We start from the raw sequence: 23733 nt of genomic DNA on the forward strand, positions 1-23733 counted from the left end.
AAGTTAAAATACCAGAGTTAATAATGAAAATCAAAGCCATGGTGGCTAGATACGGGGTTAAGTAACAAAATGTGGGAAGCTAAAATGGTCATATATTTTTAAAATACATGAGATAAGCGTGGTGTACGTCAGTTGTCACCCTGACCACTTTGATAGCAAATGACACATTATAAACCCCATCCTGTTTGTTTCATAAAAGAGTTAAAATTTTTGATGAGGATTAAGCAGAAAGAACAGATGAACTAAAAATAATGATAATATTGTCATGTTAATATCCTTGGTTAAAAAAAAGTAAACAAAAGGAAAAAATGCAGAGTTTATAACAACAAGAGCCCTATTATGATCTCCCAGTTGCAGTTTGGGTAACTGCACTGAAGTTATTCCTGATTTACTCTGGTGTAAATGAGATCAATATCAGATCTGGAAAGTTTTATTGTTATTCATATGTAATATTCACATTACAGTGTCAATTTTGGGAACCCATTGTACTAGGCACTATACAAACCATCTAGGGCCATCTTCTCCTTTGAGCCAGTTATACAACAAAATATTTTCCGTTTAAGTATTTGTTTTTGAAAAGTAGTTGTCCATATTGATGCTCTTAGATGATTATACTAAAAACTCATGGTTAGTTTTGGTTAGTTTCAGAATATAACTTTGAAAGATATTTGAGTCTGGTATTTTCTTCCCCAGTTTGGTATCATTCCAGCTATTCCAGGGAAATTATTTCCCCCATTGTTCTTATGCTATTAAATGTCATGATGCTGCAAGTAACACTGGACCCAGTTCAGACAACATATAAACACTTGCTTAAGCCAGTCCCTATGTAGGACAACATTAAAGCACAGGCTTAAAGTTGAGCATGTGCTTAGTGCTGTCCTGTATTGGGACCACTGTCACGCCTCTAAACATTTCTGGCAAGGTAATCTGTAGCTTGAACCAGAACGTCAACATCACTTTCCATTTTTCATTTCCTACTTTTAATTTAATTTACTGAAATTAATTCATGTGCAGGCTTATGAGAGAGAACTTGTAAGGCCTCCTCCTCATCTTGCTGAGCCAATGAGGAAGTCCCATGATGTAAACATGTTAGCCGAACTGTTTAACTTAATTAAGTTTTGTACAGACAGGTGAGCGTGTGAGAGATAAAAACCACAGATAAAATGCAGGTTTAGGAATGGTAGTCTCATGAAGGGAGGCAGATCTAGTGAAGCAAGACTATGAGAGACTCTTACATGGCACACACAATCATTAAACACATATGAATTAAGGGGACACTAGGGTTAAATTAGTTAAAAAATTTAGACTTGGGGCATATGAAGTTTTACAGAACCTACAATCAACAGATCTAAACACGCCCCTCCAGTGTTTGCCCAGCACTGTTCTACTGGATTTGGAGCAGTATACAAAGTCTCCTGTGCAAATCACATGGTGATATTTACACGAGCTATTTGGTCCTTACTTGACAACTACCTTCATTACCGTGGAAGGATTACACCTAAAAGATTAGCAACCATTTACCTCTGGGAAGAAAGTTCTAAGAGCAAAATGTTTGTAGTCAAGGAAGGGAACAGTTCCAAAACTATCCACCACATCTAATTGATCCATCTGTAGTTCTGCAAATCCTGAAATAACAACCCCCTGGAATGTTAGTTTTGATAACGCAAAAGTATCTTCACAATTACAGCTTTCAATACGACCCTGAAAAGATGTTCTTAAAAACAGTTCTAAGACTTGATGCATTATTTTTCTAGCTGAATCTCTGTGGGATGGAAAACACTGATTGGATGCAGTTTTTTGTATTTCAAGTTTTGCTGAAGTGAATTGTTACATGCAATGCTATTAGTTTCTAGTATTAGCTACTACTGCACACCAACATTAATAAGAAACTCTGATATTCACATTCCAAACTATTCTATTTCTGATTAATGGAGTTTATGAAACAAAATATTTTAAAAATGTGAGACCTACCATCACGTATTTTTTTCCGAATTTCACATTCTAACAGTTCAATTTGTTGACTCAGTTTACGGGTTAACTGTTTGGATTTGTACCTAGTTACTATGATTGCAACTAAAAAAAAATTGAAAGAAAATTGTATTAGATACTGAATATAGAAATAAGCCAAACAAATCTGCTGTATATACCAATACTAACAATAAAATGAAAATGAGTGTAAGACAAACTAGGATCTCCTGTAATGTTCTTCTGAATTATATTATTATTATTATTTATTATTAATTTCCATTTTAGTAGCACGAAGGAGTCCTAGTCATAGACCAGGCCTCAGGAGTAAAGCCCTGTAGCTGCACCTGCTCTGTATTCCTGACACCTTAACAAACCAGCGAGGCTTCCTGACAGACCACTCTGCCTGACTAGCTGAGGAAGCCAGCAGCCGGTGTGATGGTGCACCCCATAAGGCTTTATGGAAATATGCTTATGAATGTATGTATGACATAACTGGAATATGTTTTATGCTACATATGCCATGTAACATATCTATGTAAAGGTTATGATCTACTGAATATATTCATCCTATTTGTATGCATGTGTCATTGTTGTATTCGAAGTTATGAATATTGGCTGTATACTTGTTTGATTTTAAATAACCTTAATAAGGCATTTGGTCAGCTTCTTTAGAAAGGAATTTGCAAGTTAAGTGCCCAGAGAAGAAGCACGTAACGGACAATGGATCTTCGAAGGCTCCAATCCACATAAGAAGTCTATGTGAGGACATTCACGGTAGCATGTGAACCATGGCTGCTACCTGTACGTTCTGAGTCATGAATGGACATGTGACTTGCCCATGTGACTCCAAAACTTCATCTTGTTGCTGGAATTCTACACAGAGGGAGGGAGAGGTATCCACCCACAAGAGAAAGTTTATTTAAACGCCTGGGAGACCCCTCCATTTTGTCTTCAGCTGGCTCAAGAGATAGCCTCTCCACCCCCCAAAGGATACCTGAAAGAAACTGGAACAAAGGACAGTAACCTCAGGGGGTGTGAGTGATTGCTGGACCCAGACTAGAAGGAGACTAGTCTGTAAAAGGAAGCTTACTGGAACACCTCTGAGGGTGAGGTTTTATCTGTATTCAGTTTTCTTACTGTATTAGACATAGACTTGCGTGTTCTATTTTATTTTGCTTGGTAATTCACTTTGTTCTGTCTGTTAGTACTTGGAACCACTTAAATCCTACTTTCTGTATCTAATAAAATCACTTTTTACTTATTAATTAACCCAGCGTATCTATTAATACAGGGGTAGGCAACCTGCGGCACGCGAGCTGATTTTCAGTGGCACTCACACTGCCCGGGTCTAGGGGGGGAAGGTCTCTGCATTTTAATTTAATTTTAAATGAAACTTCTTAAACATTTTAAAATCCTTATTTAATTTACATACAACAATATTTTAGTTATACATCATAGACTTATAGAAAGAGACCTTCTAAAAACGTTAAAATGTATTACTGGCACGCAAAACCTTAAATTAGAGTGAATAAATGAAGACTCGGCACACCACTTCTGAAAGGTTGCTGACCCTGTATTAATATGTGGGGAGAGAGGGGCAAACAGCTGTGCATCTCTCTCTATCAGTGTTATAGAGGGAGAACAATTTATGAGTTTACCCTGTATAAGCTTTATACAGGGGAAAACAGATTTTTTTGGGAGTTTGGACCCCGTCGGGAGTTGGGCATCTGAGTGTTAAAGACAGGAACACTTCTTCAGCTGCTTTCAGTTAAGCTGGCAGTTTGTGGGACGTGGTTCAGAACTGGGTCTGTGTTTGTGGCCGGCAAGCGTGTCTGGCACAGCCAGGCAGGGCTCTGGAGTCCCAAGCTGGCAGGGAAAGCAGGGGCAGAAGTAATCTTGGCATAGCAGTTGGCAGCCCCAACGGGGTTTCTGTGATCCAACCCGTCACAGGCGGTTCTTAAACTCTGGAGCAGCAGTAGCTCACTGGGTGCTCAACACACACGCCCACTGATTCTCTGTCTCATCTTTTGCCACATCCTGCTCCTGCTCTCCTCCTCCACAGCTCCAGCCCAGACCTTGCTCTGTACCCAGCCTTGTTCCTGTCCTGTCCCAGCCTTGCTCCTGCTCAGAACCAGCCCTTTACATCACTGCCTGAGCCCTGCTGCCGGAGCACTGGGGTAGCAGCGGCGGGGCTCCGGCGGTGATTTAAAGGGCCAGAGGCTCCCAGCCGCCGCTACCGCAGTGGAGTCCCAGGCCCTTTAAATCTCCGCCCGAGCCCCGGGGCTCCCAGCTGCCTCCACTACCCAGGGGCTCCGGCAGCAGGGCTCTGGCTGCAATTTAAAGGGCCCAAGGCTCTGGCCACTGCCGACTGGGGAAGCCGGTCGGGTACGCCATACCAGCTCTTGCTGGTAAGCCATACTGGACCATACTGGCTTACTTTCACCTCTGCCTTCAGCCCTGGTTCCTGATTCTAATCCTTTCTCAACCCTGGGCTCTGGCTTTCAGACTCCGACCACCAGGCCTGACTCCCCTTCCGAACCCTAGGCCTGACTCCCACTCCGACAACTAGGCTCGACTGCTTATGACACAGTCCGCTGACAATAGTATCCCATTGTGCAAGGCACTCTTTAATAACACACTCCTTTTATTTAGATCTCAGAATTATCAGGCTGACTTTCTTTTAACAAATAACACACTCAAATCTGCATGCTAAGCCATAGCATCTGACAGAAAGTGGAATAAAACTCTTCAAACATGACTGATTTTACAAGAAAGAGAAATATTTTAAGTTGGCATGTGTATTTCCAAATTGCTTAGTTAACACTTGTGAGAGAGGAGAGGCACTGACAAGGGTAGCAGTAAAGGCGAAGACATGCCTCTCACTACAAAATATGATGGAGTAAAAATATGGAAGAATTAAAATAATGAAAAGAAGGGGTGAAAAATAAACCCCTCACCAAACTAACTACAATTAATTAAACTAATGAGTCATCTAAAATGGGATGATCACAACCATTGTTTGATGATAAGCAACTGTGCTGGGACACTCGCCCTTGGGGAGCTTTGTTTTGACAACTGGGAAGGCGCTAACTTGTGATGTAGGAATGTAGGCCCAGATCACCAGCGGTATATAGGCACCCGACTCCCACTGATGTCAATGTGAATTAGGCACCTAAAGACCTTTGAGGATCTGGGCTGTAGTTCCTAGATCTTGCATGACCACATGGTGCATTTCCTGGAAGAACTGACAACTGAAACAGCCTTGTTACATCTTGTAGTCTGTGATGATGAACTTTACCACCAGAGCAAAATAATCTACCTAACTGTTCCCAACTGGACCTGGGGAAAATATCAGACTTTCTGTGATCATCCTGGACAATCCCAGACACTTTTAAGGTATACCCAGTAATTATCTCTTTCAGCAAATCAAAAACTAATAATGCATAACAGTACTTACCAACAATTACACCCAGTAATAAGATAGGAAGCAAAGTCAGAACATACAAATACTTGTGCAATGATTTCTTTTGAATTTCCTGCGTAAAGTTTCCTAATCTGACCTAATGGAAAAATAGACAGCTGTATTAGTGGAATGCAACTACTCTAGTCCATGTTTGCAGAAGATCATGTTCAGTGGCTAAAGCAACTAGTCTCTTCAGCTGAAGTGATGAACCCTGACTAGGTAAATCATCGGGAAGGAAAAAGCAGTTTGGAAAAACATATATGAACCGATCCAAACATAACATTTAGCATATCTTATGTTAAACCAAAAGAACAGAACTGTGCTGTGTGAAAAATGTAAAACTACTCACAACCAGCCAAATGCTGCCATCACTTATATTTCAGGCTAGACACACTGAAATTAATGTGGTGTAAGCAAAGGCAGATTTTGGCCTCAAACCAGCCAAGTATCTGCACTCACCAGAATCACTGCAAACAAAAATGTTGGCATTTTCAAGAGAGTAAAAACAAGTTTTCATAGTCAAAAACTGCTCTGTTCACTGCAGATGTCTACCCTGATCAGCAGAAAGACAAATGTAAGGCTCAAGTCAACACCAAAGAAAAACAACATTTCTGGTAGAGGCCTTGCACCAAACCTAAGTCCCTTCCTTGCCCTCGCAGAGGCTCACACCTCTCTAGCCCAGCCCCTGGATTACCTCCCCATCCTCCATGGGGAATTACTTCAACCAATGGAGCTATAGTTCAACCAACCACACCCTGAAGGTGGTACAGATGGCACAGCTGCAAAGCATGCATCTTGCTCTCTTCTGCATTGGTTCTGCTCCAGGGAGGTTGAGAGGAGCAGAACTTAGTCCCTTGAACTCCTCATGAGACACTGTGATAAGCCACAGGTCTTGAAGTTTTTGTACAGTTTATCAGATACACATGGACAGATCTTGCAAGTTCACCTAAACCTGAGCTTGTGCAGCGTCACAACTTGGCTGCGAACTATTTTAGGTAAGATATATTATAATGCTATTTCACTCTTTAATTATAAAGGATATCTATGATCAGCTGATTAACATCTTTGGACCTATTTTATAAGCATAAAAACTAAACAATGTTAAATCACCGCAGAAAGAATTTTTACTCACCCAAACTTTCACAGTGGATAACTCAATCTTGCCTGGTTTTTCCCTTTTGACTTTGCACAGTATAGTACTACGATCTGGAGTTTTGGTAATATTTTGAACACTGAAGATTATAGTTTCCAAAAGTGTACCATTCATCATGTGAGTAAGAGTAACGCCAATCTCATTTTCAGAAATATCTAAGATGTCATTTTTTTTCTGAAGAGTACAAATTTGAAATGGGAAACTATTATTAAATGTGGTAAAACTTAAAACTATCGTATGTGAATTTTTGTTTGATTTTTTAAAAACTTACATATAATTTTAATTCCAGATGGGGGTCCATCTCAGTATGCAGTTGATAGTCAATAAATATAGGGTCAGGACAATATTGTAATTTAATACAAGGTATAAGGACATTTTCCACTTTTAGTGACACATTAACAATTTTACTCCCTTTTGAAAGGCTAACATCTGGTGTTAGGAAACTACATGGAGAAGTACTTCCAGGACATCCAGAGACCTAGGGAAAAACAGCAAAACTGTCAGTGCTGAAGTACTCCAAGGTACAGACAGTGAGAAACTGAGGCACTCAATAGCACTTTAAAATCCTGCTGACATCACATGGGAAACTGATAAACCTTCTATTTAAGAGCAATACGCTGTGTACAAAATTTGAAGTAGTTTCCGTATTGGTCATTATTGTTCTTTTAAGTACCAATCATAGCACCAGCCATGCACTCTTCTAAGGCTGTGTCTATGTTGGTGATGGAGAGGGTTGCTGCATGGCCTTTTGGGAAGTGAAGAAACAAGAAAATAGGAGGGAGAATCCTTAGAACTTTGAGGCCTTGGAGAACTATGCATGGGAAATAACTATTTTAGACCTTGATTCTGCAAATATTTAGGCACACACATAATTTAACTGATATGAGTAGTCCCATTTACTTCAATGGGACTACTCACATGAGTAAAGTTAAGCATGTGATTAAGCTTTTGAAAGAGCTTAAGAACAAAAGTGAGTCCTTTAAAAACACGTACTTTGTTACTGCAAAGGAGTTCAAGACTTACAGTAAAATTTAATCTCTGGTCATCTGAAATAATGACACTGTCTGTCACATTAAAATTTCTCCCAAAGAGGGTTATTTTGCGACCGCCACTATAAAAAAAATTAAAAAATTGAAGGGTTAATGTTAGTTTTTCCCCACAAATAAATACATATCTTGTTTTTGCTGTTTACATTTCAAACTTTTTATTCAAGAAGGAACTACTAGTCACAGTGTATAACGTTTTGCCTTGGTAACAGTAGATAAAAACAAGTTGCAGGGCTAGGTAATTTGTATGACTGATTTTCCAGTTACACAAAATTAAGCTGAAAGTACTTTCAAAGATACAATATAGTTGCATTCCTCTTTCATGGTGCAAATCCTGTTTGCTCATGAGAGATCCAATGCAAGCCCCAAATGATCTAATAATCTATAGGCATATAATACTTCTCAGTTAGTCATACATTTTCTTCCATTCAAGTAGCAACAATGCATTTGCTTGTATTAACCAAAATTGTGCTCACTGAGGGCTAACGCCAGAGCATAAGCCAAAGATCTACCTTGAACAAGGAGCATCACATTGTTTTGCTGCTCCTGGAGCAACCTAGGACTATGCACAATTCCTGTTGTCTTTTAGTAGGAGATGAAGATGCAGAGTACCTCACAGGAAGCATCTGGCACTTTGGCCTAAAGACAAGTCAGTGGAGGCATTTCATACATATTACTCAAGGAAGGGGAATTTTCATTTTTATGATCAGTTCACTTCTTTTTTTTTAAAGATATTTTTAATGTAAAGGAGAATCTCTGCAGCTAGTTTTCAGGAGATGAAGGGGAAATTCACAATGTATGGTCAAAATAAATCATGGGGGGAAATCAAAATATGTTTGTGCTACCCTGGCACTCTCATTTTAGAACTCAGTTTAGTACCAAGGTTTATTTTTCATTTACCATTAAGAAGGGTTAAAAATAGTTTTGTACTTTACCACAAATGTATCTTTTTTTTTTAATTACAGTGATCATCTTTGCATGTTAAATATTGCTTCAGTTCAATTCACTGGGCTAAATTCTTCCCTGCCCTCCACCCAAATGGGTTATAGCAGTGCTTAACTGGATTATTGGATCAGAACCTTATCTTGTGTAAATGAGTACAGCTTCACTGAAAACCAATATACAGTTTATAAACACTCAATTTACACCAGCCGAGGACCCGGCAGCCAGTTAAATTTACTAATATTAACATAGTATGACTAAGCTTTATTAAATCTATAAAAATAAAACAAAAAACAAAAACAAGAATTACCTGGCCCAAGTGATATTTGGCTCCATTTTAGTACATGATGGCTGAGAGACATAATATACTGTGATTGGTGGTGAACATTTACCGCCATTAGCCTTTATGCATACACTCTTGGCCTCTTTGCGTCGAGGTGGGAGAGAGAATCTCACATGTGTGTCATTTAACACCTTGCTGACTTGTATGCTGGAAGAGAAAGAAAAACAGTGCAGATGTTTTTGCAGCATTTTAACTATGACAGAGACACTCAAGCTGTGACTCTGGAGTTACATGTGGCTGTTTATAGAGCCCCAAGTGAAGATCTTGTAGAATCCCTGGGTCTGATCAGAGCTCCCATGCAATGCAGTCCAAGTAGCACTGAACAAACTGACAGAAGCCCCCATCATCTCTCCATGTTACTGCAGGCAGGCCATAAACTGAAGAGGCGGAGAGAGGAGAAAAGACTCTCCCAGAAAGAAGTTACTCACCTTGTGCAATAATGGTGGTTCTTTGAGATGTGTGTCCCTATGGGTGCTCCACTGTAGGTGTGTTTGCGTCCTTGCGCTGCTGGCTGGAGAACTTTGGTAGCTGTCCGTCCTGCCCGCACATGCGCTGCTCCTCACCTGCCACGAGGCTAGCCAGCATGTGCAGGCCAACCCTCCTCAGTTCCTTATCTACCACAGAGTCAATGACAAAAACTCCAAAGTAGAGGGGAGGAGGGTGGGTCATGGAGCACCCATAGGGACACACATCTCGAAGAACCATCATTCGTGCACCAGGTGAGTAACCTCTTCTTCTTCAAGTAATGTCCCTAAGGGTGCTCCACTATAGGTGACTCCTGACCAGTGCCCACCATTGGAGACAGGGACTTTGGAGTTGAGTCTGATATGGATGATAGCACATTAGCACCAAATTTGGCATCTGCAGCTGAATCCCCCAAGATGGCATAGTGTTCTGCAAAGATATATGCAGATGCCCAGGTCGCTGCTCTGCAGATTTCTGATACAGGGATACTCTTGGAAAAGGCAACCGATGAGGTGATCAGCCTTGTAGAAAGCATGCATATTGCAGAGTGAGGTGTTACGTTGCGCAATTGGTAACAGTATAATACATCCCGATATGCACTTGCAGAGTCTCTAAGCTGAAATCGCTGTACCTTTTGATCTATCTGCAATGGAGAGGAAGAGTCTGGAAATAGAAGGCCAAAGCTCTCCTCACACCAAGCATATGAAGGATGGCTTTCCTATTATCCTGACGAGGTTTGGGATAAAAGGTTGGAAGCTGAATAAGCTGATTTATGTGGAATGTGGACGTCACCTTGGGAGTGAACTTTGGATGTGGTCTAAAGCGTGACTTTGCGGATGCGCCATTGGAGCTGCTATTTCCCCTATCCTTCTTGAATAGGTGATGGCTATGAGGAACGCTGTCTTCATGGAAAGGTGAGTTAATGAGCAAGTGGCCATAGGCTCAAATGGCAGTCTACCTAGTATTTTAGCACTAGGTTGAGATCCCATTGAGGACTGGGAAGTGTAGGTTGTGAGAAGAGGTTCATTATGCCCTTAAGAAACCTCTTTGTAGTTGGATGGGAGAAGACTGAGTAATCTTCTACCTCTTGGTGGAAGGTTGCAATTGCTGCTAAATGGACCTTTAGTGTTGGAGAGTCACAATTTCTTGAGAGCCAACAGGTAGTCCAGGATTACTGGTAGGGTGCCTGTATAATGGGCGACGCCTTCAGGTTGGTACCATATCTGGAATCTTTTCTATTTTTGCAGATAGGTAAGACGAGTAGTTCCTTTCCTACTGCGTAACAGCACCTCCTATACCTCCTCAAAGCAAGATGTGTCCATGTGCTGGCACCACAAAGGAGCCATGCTTTGAGCTGGAAAACCCACAGATTGGGATGGAGAGTGCATCTCTCGTTCTGTGACAGGTGATAAGGAGTGATTGGAAGAGTCATCAGTGAATATAATGCCAGCTGTGACAGATAAGGGTACTATGTCTATCTGGGCCATGTGAGAGCAATCAGTATGATGTTTTCTTTTTCTCTTTTTACTTTCAACAGGACTTTCAGTAATAGAGGGAATGGGGAAAAAGGCATAAAGAAGGCCCCTGTCCCATGGAAGAAGAAGAGCATCTCCCATGGAGTGTAGTCCAATCCCTGCTCTGGAACAATAATGTGGACATTTCTTGTTCTGGTAAGTAGTGAACAGGTCTTTGCTACTGTCCCCCACTGTCGGAATATGTCACCGACTATCTCCCATTTGTGGTCATGTGGGAATTTGTAGCTGAGACTGTCCGCCGTCGTATTGTGTACCTACTGGGAAGTAGGTAGGCTGCTGATATTAGGATATTGTGGGAGTTGCCTTTGTGCACAGGGAAAGAGACCTGGCGCCTCCCTGCCAGTTTATGAAATACATGCAGGCCATGTTGTATATCATGACCCTTGTGTGCATGTCTCTGATCAGCAGGAAGAAGTGAGTGTGTTGCTGCCTCTTCTGAGTTTGAGCGGGTTGATGTGAAGGCATGTCTCTGCTGGAGACCATTTGCCCTCTATCGGGCAACCATTGAGATGTGCGCCCCATCCTATGAGGGATGCATCAGTGGTCAGAAGTAGAGATGGGCTAGACTGAACAAATCAGATTCCCATACAGACATTTACTGGGTCCTTCCACCAGTCTAAGGATTATTTGACCCTGGTGAGCATCGATACAAGTTTGCTTATGTTGTCTCTCTTCGGCCTGTAAACCAAACTGAACCATGCTTAGAGGCATCTCATGCATAGTCTGACCCGAGCAATAACCGAAGTGCCTATGGTCACGTGCCCCAGGAGCTGTAGGTAACGTCTGGCTGAAATCTGGGGGCTGGATTGTACTGTCTCTATCAACGAGGACAGATGGTGGAATCTGTGATGTGAGAGCAGCGTCTTCACCTGAACAGAGTTGAGGATGGCTCCTATGAATTCTAACATCTATACATGTGTTAAGGTTGACTTTTGCTTGTTGCTCTACAGGCCCGGATTCAGAAACAGATCCAGAGTGCTTTGAGTGATTCATTGGGCTTCTGTGAAGGACCATGCCCTGAGAAAGCAGTCTTCCAGGTAAGGATAAATCAGGATGCCCTTAAAGTGTCAGTGGGCTGCCACTACCAAAAGGACCTTGGAGAATACCCTGGGGGTCGATGAGAGGCTAAATGGGAGTACTCTATACTGGTAGTGGTCCTGGCCCAGCATGAATCTGAGGTAATGTCTGAGACTCAGTATGACAGAAATGTGGAAGTAGGCATCTTGAAAGTCAAGGGCTGAGAACCCATCTCCTTTATCTAATGCTGGAATAATCATTGATAGGGTAACCATCTTGAATTTCTGTGCTTTGATGTATTTGTTGAGCGCTCTGAGGTTCATTATGGGTCTCCAAGCTCTCTTTTTCTTTGGTATCAGGAAGTAGCAAGAGTAGAAGCCTTTGCCTCTGAGATGTATGGGCACAGGTTCTATGGCTCCTACGCTGACGAGATGGTTTACCTCTAGATGTAGTAGATTCTCAAGAGAAAGGTCCCTGAAGAGAGACAGGGAAGGGTGTTTGGAAAGGGGGTGGGAGGAGAAATGAATGGCATTTCCATTCTGGACAATCTCCAGTACCCATTTGTCAGAGGTTATCTGTTCCCATGTGCTGTGGAATGGGGAGAGATGGTCTCCGAAGGGATGGGCGAGGTTTTCCAGTTTGAGATGGCGAGGAGAGTGTTCTACGGGCACCTCGACCAACCCATCAAAACTGCCACTTCACAGTGGAGGGCTGAGATAAAGTCAGTTGGGGTCCCGATTACTTTCGCCTGGGGAACCTCGGTTTCTTCCTCTGTGGCTCATAAGATCTTTGAGAGGAGTCCTGAAATGCATACTGCACTGATCAGGGCTTGAATGGTGGTGGAGGACTGTACTTTCTTTTATAGATGGGAGTATAGCTCCCAAGGGATCGATAATCCTTCAGCGTGTGGAGAGACATGTCAGTCTTCTCTGCGAATAACTTTTTTTCTCAAAAGGAAGATCCTCCACCGTGGTTTGAACTTTTCTAGGGAAGCTGAACAAATGAAGCCACAAAGCCCGTCTCATCACAACAGCCGTGGAAATTGATCATGCTGCTATGTCAGCCGCATCTAACACAGACTGGAGGGACATCTTAGCCAACTGTTGGCCCTTGTTAATTATGGTTTTGAATTGGTCCTTATGAGAATCAGGGAGTGTGTCAATAAAGGAACAGAGTTTTTTGTAGTTCTGATGGTCATATTGTGCTAGCAAGGCTTGGTAGTTTGCTACATGGAACTGGAGGGTGGCTGATGAGTATGCTTTCCTGCCAAACAGATCTAAATGTTTCCAGTCCCAATCATAAGGAGTGGACTTAAACTGGTGCTGTCGGTGCTTAGCATTAACGGCATCCACAATGATGGAATTGGGAGGCGAGTGGGGAAAAAAGAAATTCTGTGTCCTTTGCCGGCACGTAATACTTTTTGTCCACCCTCTTGCCCATTGGTGGGACAGATGTTGGGGTCTGCCATAAGAATATGGCAGGGTCTAGTATGGCCTCATTAAACAGGAGGGCCATTCTGGAGGAGGTGGAAGAATGTAAAATGTCCACCAGTTTGTGATGGGACTTTGTCACTTCTTCATGTAATGGTATTTGTAGGGCTTCTGCCACCCTCCTGTGATAAGTCCTGGAATAACTTGAAATCATCCGCCATCAATGGTGGTGGGGGTGAGGGGTGGATCACCATCTCGTCTGGTGAGGATGATGAGAGATGGGCTTGGGAGTGACTTCTTCTTCCACCTCTGCCTCAATGTCTTCCCCTTGTCCTGGGGGTTCAGAAGCCCTCGAAGCCACAGCTGAAGAAGGGTGTTTCCTTGCTTGTTGGTATGCCATGCTGGAGTCATGGAAGGTTTGCTGCCTCTGAGCCTTTCAAGAGTCCCAATATGGCCATTGTGGTGGGTAGGGGCCTGGCGGTTGTTAGCATGGATGGCCAAACCAGGGAGACAGTGGATCAGGGGGGCGATACACCTGATGCCCATAGTGAAATTGGGCCCAGTATGGCAAGTGAGAAGAGCATTGGGAACCAATCTCTTCCTTCTCACTTTCTAACTCCAGTGATAATGGTGGTGCATGGCAAGGATGGTGGTGAACCCGGAGCTCTGAGTGAGCAAGGTCCCTGGGCTCCAGTACTAAGTAAGGGTGAATCCAGTGCATTGGACACCGAAAGATCCGTCCACACACTGAAAATCAGGCGGTGCCGATAGTGTAGGTATTGGCAGTGGTTGTCAGTGCCGAGCGGCTTGCACTGATGGAGTCAGGGATGTGGATCTGGCCACAATGTCCATCGGTGCCACGTGCACTGGAGTCAGTACCAGTGCAGATGTCCATACTGACTGAGCCTTCCCTGGGGCAGATCTTCTGTGTCTTCCACACTTCTACAGTACCGGTGTTTCTTTGCCCATGTCCACTGGGTCCTTGGGCAGTCCAGCTTGTTCTGTTGGCTTGGTACCATGCGTGCCCTGGGTACCAGTTTTAGCTAACTTCCGTGCCATTGGTACCGATTATATTGATGGAGCCGGGGATTGTTTTCAGCTCTATCTGGGCTCGCTACAGGGACTCACAAACCTTCTCTTAGTGGTCCTGTGAGTGGCTAATCTCTCTGGGCTCACTTCCCTATGACATAGAAAGCTGCAGTGAGAGTTCCCGCTGGGATTCTGGGGGTTGAAGGGCCGACTCCATGAGCAGGAGTTTAAGCCTTAAATCTCTCTTTCCTGGACCTGGGCTTCAGTTGTTGGCACAAGTCACACTTTTGTGGAATGTGCTTTCCCCCAGGCAGTGAACGCACTGTGAGTGTCCGACAGTTACTGGGATAGATTCCTTGCAACTGAGGCCCTTTTTGAAGCATGGAGAGCCGGCATACACTTGTCCTGGGGGGTCCCCCCCAACAGGGTTGGCAGGAGGCAAACCCTTTTTTCTTCATTTTTCTTTCTTCTTATTTTTTTTTTTTAGTCAAAGCCAAATAAAATGCAAACAAGGAAAGAAAGTAAAAAAGGTTTCAAGGGAAGCTAAAATTAGCAAATCTAAAGGGAGTTAACAATCTGTGAAAGGACTGCTTTAGCTATGTCTCTAGCCAACGGTGGTTGAGAAGGAACTGAGGAGGGTCACCCGTGCATGCTGGCTGGCCTCATGGCAGGCAAGGAGCAACACATGCGCAGGCAGGACGGACTGCTACCAAAGTTCCCTGATCAGCAGCGCAGGGACGCAGACACACCTACAGTGAAGCACCCACCGGGATACTACTTGAAGAAGAAGGGGGAGGAGGAGACGGCAGATAGTCAGCTGAATAAAGTTGCTGTGTGCCACAAAATAATCCCAGTACCCAAACACTGCACTGTGGCTATATGATGAAGTGCGTAATGCAATGTCAGGTTTCCATTGCACAATTAGCACGCATCTCTCTGTGCCTCTGAAGTGACTCTTCAAGATTGGGTATCACTAACCTAGGGTAATCTACTCTATTTCACTAAGGGTTACACTGTGCAATTCTTCTTCACATTGGTGAACAGGCACTTACACAAAGTCCCACTGAGCACTGCACAGTCTATGCACTCCGTTGTCACTGAAGTCTCCAGTACCAGCAGAGTTCTGAAGCACGGCTGGGATATGTTGGGGTGGGTCAAAACATGGCTGAGGCATTCCTATGCCCCAACTATTTTCTACCTGCTGCAAGGCCCAGAGGGGCAATGGCACCTGAGTGCAAGATAGGGAAGCCTTCAGAACATCCCTTACTAGTACCAAGGGCTGAACTAGGATCACTCTGGCAGCTCCAGGATCCAGAATGAGACTTGCTCCTCCCATCTACCCATACCATCCCTTCGGCTGTGCACTAATGCAGGGCTGTATTTCCTCCATTGTTTTCAGTGGGAGTTGAGAGTCACAGCACCTTACAGGATGTGTTCAGCACTTGGCTAATTAAGGGATCATTAACGTAAATAACGGGCCACATTTTGTCCTTGACTGTAAGTCAATGAGAGTTGCATACCTGCCTGCGCATCTAAAGGCAAAATTTGGCTCTGGGGTATGTGTGTAATTTTCAATGTACTAAAAATATACACATAAATATTTGTATTATTTGAACTCACTTGTCTTGTTTGCAGCCACTGGTTCCAGTCAACACCATTGTAATGTTTGATGCTTTGCTAAAGTTTTCTCCTTTGACTACCACGTCCCTTTTACCTAACACTGATATCCATAAAGGTTCTATGGAAATACTGCGGATAGGCTATTGGAAACAAAATAAAATCTGGTTAAAAAACAAGCTATCAAAAAAAAAAAAGAACATTGAGCTATGCATTTAAAATATTTTTAAATGAATCAGAATTCATCTTTCTTTTTAATTGTTAACATATTTGAATCCGATCCTGAGAGGTGATGAAAACCACAACTCCTTTTCAAGTCTTCTAATTTTAGCAGTGTTAACGTTTGCATTTCTACTGAAATAAAACTACCAACAGGAAGCGCAATCTAACATATTGATAGATATGTATCACAGAAATCCACTTTAAAATGCAGCTTTATATGTTACTGTTCAACAATTCAGAAAAAGCACAACCTGAAACAATACCTATGATCACTGAAAGAGTTCAGAGAAACAAACTGTAACTCTAGCCAATGTCTTGAAAATGGTATGGCTGGCTAGAATTCTAGAATGAAAAGACAAGAAACAGGATAAAGCTGGATTCACTGGACACTTTTTAAAGCCATACACAGGTTTTTGAGTACTATATAGCCACAATTCAAGGAAAAGTAATTTACATGTGCATCTTCCTGTGTATAAAAATGACAATATGTGTGGTGATGTCCCAATAGCTAGCCAGTCATGTTTTAAAGAATCATAGAATCATAGACTTTAAGGTCAGAAGGGACCATTATGATCATCTAGTCTAACCTCCTGCACAACGCAGGCCACAGAATCTCACCCACTCACTCCTGTAACAAACATCTAACCCTATGTCTGAGCTATTGAAGTCCTCAAATCGTGGTTTAAAGACTTTGAGGTGCAGAGAATCCTCCAGCAAGTGACCCGTGCCCCACGCTGCAGAGGAAGGCGAAAAACCCCCAGGGCCTCTGCCAATCTGCCCTGGAGGAAAATTCCTTCCCAACCCCAAATATGGCGATCAGCTAAACCCTGAGCATGTGGGCAAGACTCACCAGCCAGACACCCAGGAAAGAATTCTCTGTAGTAACTCAGATCCCACCCCATCTAACATCCCATTCCAGGCCATTGGGCATATCTACCGCTAATAGTTGAAGATCAGTTAATTGCCAAAATTAGGCTATCCCATCATATCATCCCTTCCATAAACTTATCAAGCTTAGTCTTGAAGCCAGATATGTCTTTTGCCCCCACTGCTTCCCTTGGAAGGCTGTTCCAGAACTTCACTCCTCTGATGGTTAGAAACCTTCATCTAATTTCAAGTCTAAACTTCCTGACGGCCAGTTTATATCCATTTGTTCTTGTGTCCACATTGGTACTGAGCTTAAATAATTCTTCTCCCTCCGTGGTATTTATCTCTCTGATATATTTATAGAGAGCAATCATATCTCCCCTCAGCCTTCTTTTGGTTAGGCTAAACAAGCCAAGCTCTTTGAGTCTCCTTTCATAAGACAGGTTTTCCATTCCTCAGATCATCCTAACAGCCCTTCTCTGTACCTGTTCCAGTTTGAATTAATCTTTCTTAAACATAGGAGACCAGAACTGCACACAGTATTCCAGATGAGGTCTCACCAGTGCCTTGTTTAACGTTACTAACACCTCCTTATCTCTACTGGAAATACCTCGCCTGATGCATCCCAAGACCACATTAGTTTTTTTCACAGCCATATCACATTGGCGGTTCTTGGTCACCCTGTGATCAACCAATACTCCGAGGTCCTTCTCCTCCTCTGTTACTTCCAAGTGATGTGTCCCCAGTTTATAACAAAAATTCTTGTTATTAATCCCTAAATGCATGACCTTGCACTTTTCACTATTAAATTTAATTCTATTAAAAAGAAACATGGCCAATTTTAATAGTCACACTTCTTTCTGGACTTTTTATTTTTACTTACTATTGTTACAAAAATAACATTTTCTCTAATTATTTCAGTTTGTTTATTTGGTGCATTTGACAGCAGAGTGTGTGTAGTTAGTTTAGCTGTTTCCACTGTATTATAATCAGTTAGTTTCCTCTGTGTGCATTATTCACATAACAGGGGTGACAAAAAAATATCTAAAAATATAGGAAAGTATGACTCTAAAACCACAAACTGGCTGGGGCCTTCAAGGGTAAATGATTTTTAACTATTTTTTAAAAGTTAGTTTTATTACAAGTTTAAAATGACCCATTAGGATTTCGAGTTTTGTGATTATCCAGATTTTTAATGAGTTTGTTTGTGGGCACACCCATTGACACACTCCCTTGCCCGATTTAGAGCTTGGTTCAGCATGGCTGCTGAAATATCGAAAGCTTCTACCACGTGTTCTCCAGCTCATTTTATGCACATATGTCTAGAAAACATGGCTAATTTATTCTATGAGAGCACACTGTGTTCATCATGATTTGCTGCTTCCCCTCTCTACTCTCAGAGCAGTGTCATTCACACCAGTGTTTCCTCTAATTTTTTATGTTCATGTGCGGAATGAATTTTGTTATGTGCACTGATATGAAGGCGATGTGTGACACATCGCCTTCATATTGGTGCACATAACAAAATTCATGTGGTGGGGGTGTCTCTCAAGAGTTTGCTGGATTCACCTCCCACTTCCTGGGTGCATTTCCTGACAATACTGCTTTTGAATTAACTCGGTATATGCATACAGTAAACATGTCAATAACACAGACAACACATAATGTTCATAAATCGCTACAGGCAACTCCAAATCCGTCATAGATGTTTATAAAAATTAACTGCCCAAAACCTCTGTTATGGGAGAGTTAAGGTTACCCATTGGTGCCTCATGCCCATCCAGAATATCAAGTTCAGCTCCACTAAAATCTCTGAAGATCAGGAAATGAAGAGTTAAGATAAATGCCGCCACTCCCCCTCCCCGCAATGCAACCTTAACTGTGCCACCGTGGCACTGGCAATTGTTTAGTAGGGGTGATGCCATAATAAGTAGATACAAAGAACAGCTAAGAGAATGAGCCACTGTTTTTGTGCTGTGGTTAGTTCCAGATTTGAATGGCAGCATTTACCTGCATGCATTCCAGCTGTGTTCACTTTGTCGTGTCTATCTGTGCTGAACAACTGTGGGATTATTTGGGGCAGGTTGGTATAGCCATTACTGTGTAGAAGAAGAGGTGTACATGTGCTGTCAGGTAGGCCTTATTTCAGCACTGAGTTCCACAGGTTGTGTCAAGAGCGGTGCACAGGGGTCTTCTTGTCACAGGGACTGTTAGAAGTCCAGTGGCATTCGTGACTGTGCTCTCCAGGGCTAAGTGAAGGCAATGTCTCGAAGGGAATCCTGAAGGCCAGGGAAAAGGAGTGGGAACATTTAGCAAGTGTGGGCTGGTTTGTGTGGCACAGGCTCAATGTTTGGGTGTAAGTAGCTCCTGTCTGCTGTTATACCAATAAAATAAAAACCAGCAGGATCTTATTAAAGGGGAAAAGGCAAAATACCACATTTATTGTGAATACAGAAAGAATCATAGTAAGCAGTTAGTTATAGCTATAGCATTCCATTCAATCTCATATTTATTCACACATTCATTCATACACACACACACAGAGGTTCTGCAAGGTTGTTATCATAGTTACCAGCCTTAGAGTTGCTCATGCCAAGCCACTGGCCAGGTGGCCTGGACATGAGGAGGGAGCAGGGCCTTGTCAGATGCTCATCTGATGCTCCTGGAAGTTGGTTTGCAGAATCAGACCCCAAAGTTCTCACTTGCTAGAGTCCATTTTTATAGGAATTTCTTCCTATGCCAATCTATGGGAATTGCTTCATCATGCTGTTGCTGAATCAATCAGCAGATGGCACATTCCTGACAGCTCCGTGCCGCCAGATGTTATCCTGTTCTTTGGTTCTCCCATTCTTGAGGGTGTTGGGTGGATTCCAGTCTGCCCTCCGGGGGTCCTCTGGCTATTTCCACTTGACGCCTTCTTCAGCTGATGGACACTGGATTCTTAGGCTGGCACCTCCCTGATCATTCAGTTATTATCCACACCAAGCATCCATCCACATACATCCTTTATCTCTATTTTAATCACAATTGTTAACAAAGCGAGATGAATACAACAAAAGGGAGGGGAGTCTCTGGGTGCTGTTTCTGTTGTTACAGAGTATTGCTTTGAGTCTCTCTCTGTGTGAGTAGTTGTTGTTACAAAGAATTGCTTTGAGAACAGACTCTGTCTTAGAATGTACTAACACAATTAGCAGCTTGCAAGTTTCACACATAGAGGGAGAGAAACAGTACCAAAGACCAAGAGACCTCTTAACCAGTAATACCCTGGAATTCAAACCATGGGGAATCAAACTCATTTGTGACTTTAATACAGAACTTCTTTAATATGATCCAACATAATCCCCCTTTTGACACTAAGATTTATAATCGTCAGTGTCTCTTTCTATGTAGCCTATTCAAGAGAAGGTACTGTGAGGCAATTTGAGTTTGTGATTTCAATTCATCCCACATACATGATCCTAGTGATGTATCTTTACTACAAGGTTCTGGGGCAACAGGCAAGGTGAGGCACACCCACTTTTGAGGAGTCCATTCGGTACAACCTCTAGTATCCAATAGCTTTCCTCCCTCCCCAGCCCACTGGCTCGAGGTCCAGAGTAGCCAGAAGGATCCCATGTGTAATATGGGGAGTGGACTAACCTTCAATACCTTTGCCTCCATGGACTGTTGGTGTGCAATTCTGACAACAATTTCTCCCATTAACAAGTCTGGTTTTACAATACTGGAAACGTATTGCATCCATTCATATTGATAAGTGTCAAACAATGATCTCTTTCTTTGTTTTAACAAATGCATCAAACCCTTAATATTTCCCAGTATGACCCAGAACATTTTGTGTTCCAAAGTAGCTAGGGCAAGTATCTGCATTTCAGTGCATCCCATAGCTATGGCTGTGTAGTTTCCTATTTCTAAATTTTTTCTTATGCATAAGCCATGTGGTAGTATTAAGCCATTGCCAAAGATTCCATCGGGCTTTTAGGTTACCCCGACCAATTTGGACCAAGTGTACATTGGCATGTACTTGTTTTTGTATCAGGCTGTCCTGTAGCTGGGACAGAGAGCTTAATTTATTTTTAATTACCTGCAGGTCTGCAGTATTTTTTTTTTAAACACACAACAATGCTAGCAACAAGACAAGACAAAACATAGAACACAAAACACAATTTCTATTGTGACAGTATATTCATGGTATTGGGTTGCTCTTCAGCTGGCATCAGCTTTTCCTGATTTTCTGAAGGACAAAAGAACATGTTTCTACCCCTTTTTGGGGTGGCAGATTATTGCTTCAAATATTTCTTTTACAAATACCCTTGCTGATTGCAGGCAAAACAGAGGAATTACCCCCATATTTTCCTGTTTTTTTGTTCTATAGGCAGGCCATGTTTCAATGGCTTCTATCTTTTAAGGGTTATGGGGAAATTATCCCACTGTTTAGTCATTAAATCCATGAGGTGGGGTACCTCAGTTTTCCTTCTTATACAGCAGACCAAGTTTATAACGTTTTTCCTGCTGTGTTAAGCTTTAAGTTTATTTACAGGTAATAGCTGAGAAGCATCATTACCATATGATCTTAAAGGATTTTTCCAAAAATCATACACACTATACATTGTTACAGGGGTACTTATTATCATTAAATTTATGTAAATTCTCTTGTTATCCCATGCCTTTTTTTTAGACAATTTGTTTGCTGACCAGGTATGTCCTTTATCTGCAGCTCCTTTGTGCTGCTAGTTCTTTCCTTCCTTTATCATTTAGGTAATTTGCATTTTCACAGACGCTTCCTGCTTTTGGATTTAAAGCCATCAGCAGCTCAGAGACTCCATCTTAAAAGGGACACAATCAACTTTCACCAGAGTTTTGATCACTTTTTTAACTCCTCCTTCCAAAACACACAGCAATCTGAAAAAGAAAACCCAACCTATTGTGGCTCCCTTTGGAGCCCTAATAGCATTTTAATTAAGTCGCATGGTATGTTTGCATTTCTTTTGCCCCTTCTACAATATACCCTGCACATGTTCTGGGGCAAATGCACATTCTGAAGTGAGCTATAGCTCACGAAAGCTTATGCTCAAATAAATTGGTTAGTCCCTAAGGTGCCACTAGTACTCCTTTTCTTTTTGCGAATACAGACTAACATGGCTGCTACTCTGAAACTGATTCCTTCCATAGTTTAACTTCTATAACATTATCCATATCAATTTTTACATAAGGTGTAACTATTTCTTTTTTTTTTTGCTTACAGAGTTTTCATGTACCTTTATCAAAGTGACAGTCTGATTACTCAGAGCCATTTTAAGACTCAGTGTTTCTAACATTGCTTCTTTTTGTTTTGCGCACCTCACCCCTGCTGTTGCTTCAGAGGAGCACTCTTTTTTAATTTCTTCTTATTTATTTATTTACTACAGCTCTCATCTGCTATTTTGTTACAAAACAAACAAACTCCAGAATTTTTTTTCTATTCTCCTGATTTTGACTGCCCTGCTGCAGCCGCAACTTAAAAACATTTTAAATGTTGTAAAGCATTGAGTTACCTCTTAAGAGTTAAATGCCAAATCCCAAAGCCAAACAACACTAATCACCTGTGTCTGGCAAAAAGGTCTTTCAGTTTTGCAACTTTGAATTAAAGAATCAAATGGATTTTTAGTGGCATTATTTAAAACAAAAACAAAACCAGTTGGTCCTTAGAACTTTATATATTTACACACACACAGATAGATACATACATATTTTCCATTCCTTAACATCCCTTCCACACTGCTCTGTCTTTTACATCTTACATTCCCTCTATACATTTGAGGCAGTTAAGTTCCAATAATGTCTCTTATGTTCTTTTAGCAAATTTGACTAAATTGTCCATAGTCAAAAGATTTTAATCAGATAGTTTATTTTTGCCTGGCTAATTTACAGACATTCCTTTGGAAAAGGGCCCATTTTTCCTTCAGAATGGCTGCAAAGAAACCAAGAATGCTCTCTCTAACCCTTTTCCTTTTTAACATTTTCACAAAGTTTAGCTGCTTAATTCCCTCCAGCCTCTGCAGAGTTAACTTTTTCACTCTCTTTTCTCTTTGTAATTATGCCTGGGGGTGCCCTACATAGGACCTTCTCCCCTTTCACCTGCTGTAATGGCTGCTACCTTTTAGAGGCAAAGCCCAATTTTTGTCTCAGACTCTTAATTAGTGATTCACAACGACTATGTTTTGCAGGTGCTCTGCCCTGCTTCAAGGTTAATTTCTTTACCATACCTTGGAGCACATGATTCTCTTTCAATTTTCTCAGAGGCTTTAGCTTGGTCTGCCAGGAATCTTTCTCTCTTTTTGCATTCCTGGAGAGCCTTTCACTATTTTCAGCTGACTTTGGGTATTTGTAGCCAGCACCTTCCAATTGTCTGCTCCTTTTCTGTTTGTGCCTTTTCCTCTTTACATGAAGACAAGTGGAGGTAAGAATCCTTACATGCCTCCCACAACAACCAAATTGCTGCTGCATCTCTTTTGGCAGCACTAGAAGGTTTGTATATGAGGATATACTGAGCCAATCTATCCTCTAGGTCCGAAATAGTGCAGACATCAGCTAGGGCTTGTTTAGTCCAAGGACTGTGCCCAAATTTTTGAAGGATTTGTTTAAAAGGTGTAATTTCTT

General features: G+C 42.0%; 1 protein-coding gene across 2 annotated transcripts in view; it reads right to left on the reverse strand.

Moving 5' to 3' along the window:
• The window catches only part of PLXNC1 (plexin C1), a 96505-nt gene that overhangs the window by 33851 nt on the left and 38921 nt on the right, over positions 1–23733 (reverse strand). For both annotated transcript variants that reach the window (XM_048835577.2, XM_075124285.1), the window contains 8 exons: positions 16012–16151; positions 8883–9062; positions 7608–7695; positions 6856–7062; positions 6564–6758; positions 5426–5528; positions 1972–2073; positions 1522–1625 (listed from right to left, as the gene is read on the reverse strand). In XM_048835577.2, the coding sequence (XP_048691534.2) occupies positions 1522–1625; positions 1972–2073; positions 5426–5528; positions 6564–6758; positions 6856–7062; positions 7608–7695; positions 8883–9062; positions 16012–16151 (1119 nt within the window). The remainder of the gene's footprint in view (positions 1–1521; positions 1626–1971; positions 2074–5425; positions 5529–6563; positions 6759–6855; positions 7063–7607; positions 7696–8882; positions 9063–16011; positions 16152–23733) is intronic.

Source organism: Caretta caretta, chromosome 1 (assembly GCF_965140235.1).
Source record: "Caretta caretta isolate rCarCar2 chromosome 1, rCarCar1.hap1, whole genome shotgun sequence".
Taxonomy (NCBI): Eukaryota; Metazoa; Chordata; order Testudines; family Cheloniidae; genus Caretta; species Caretta caretta.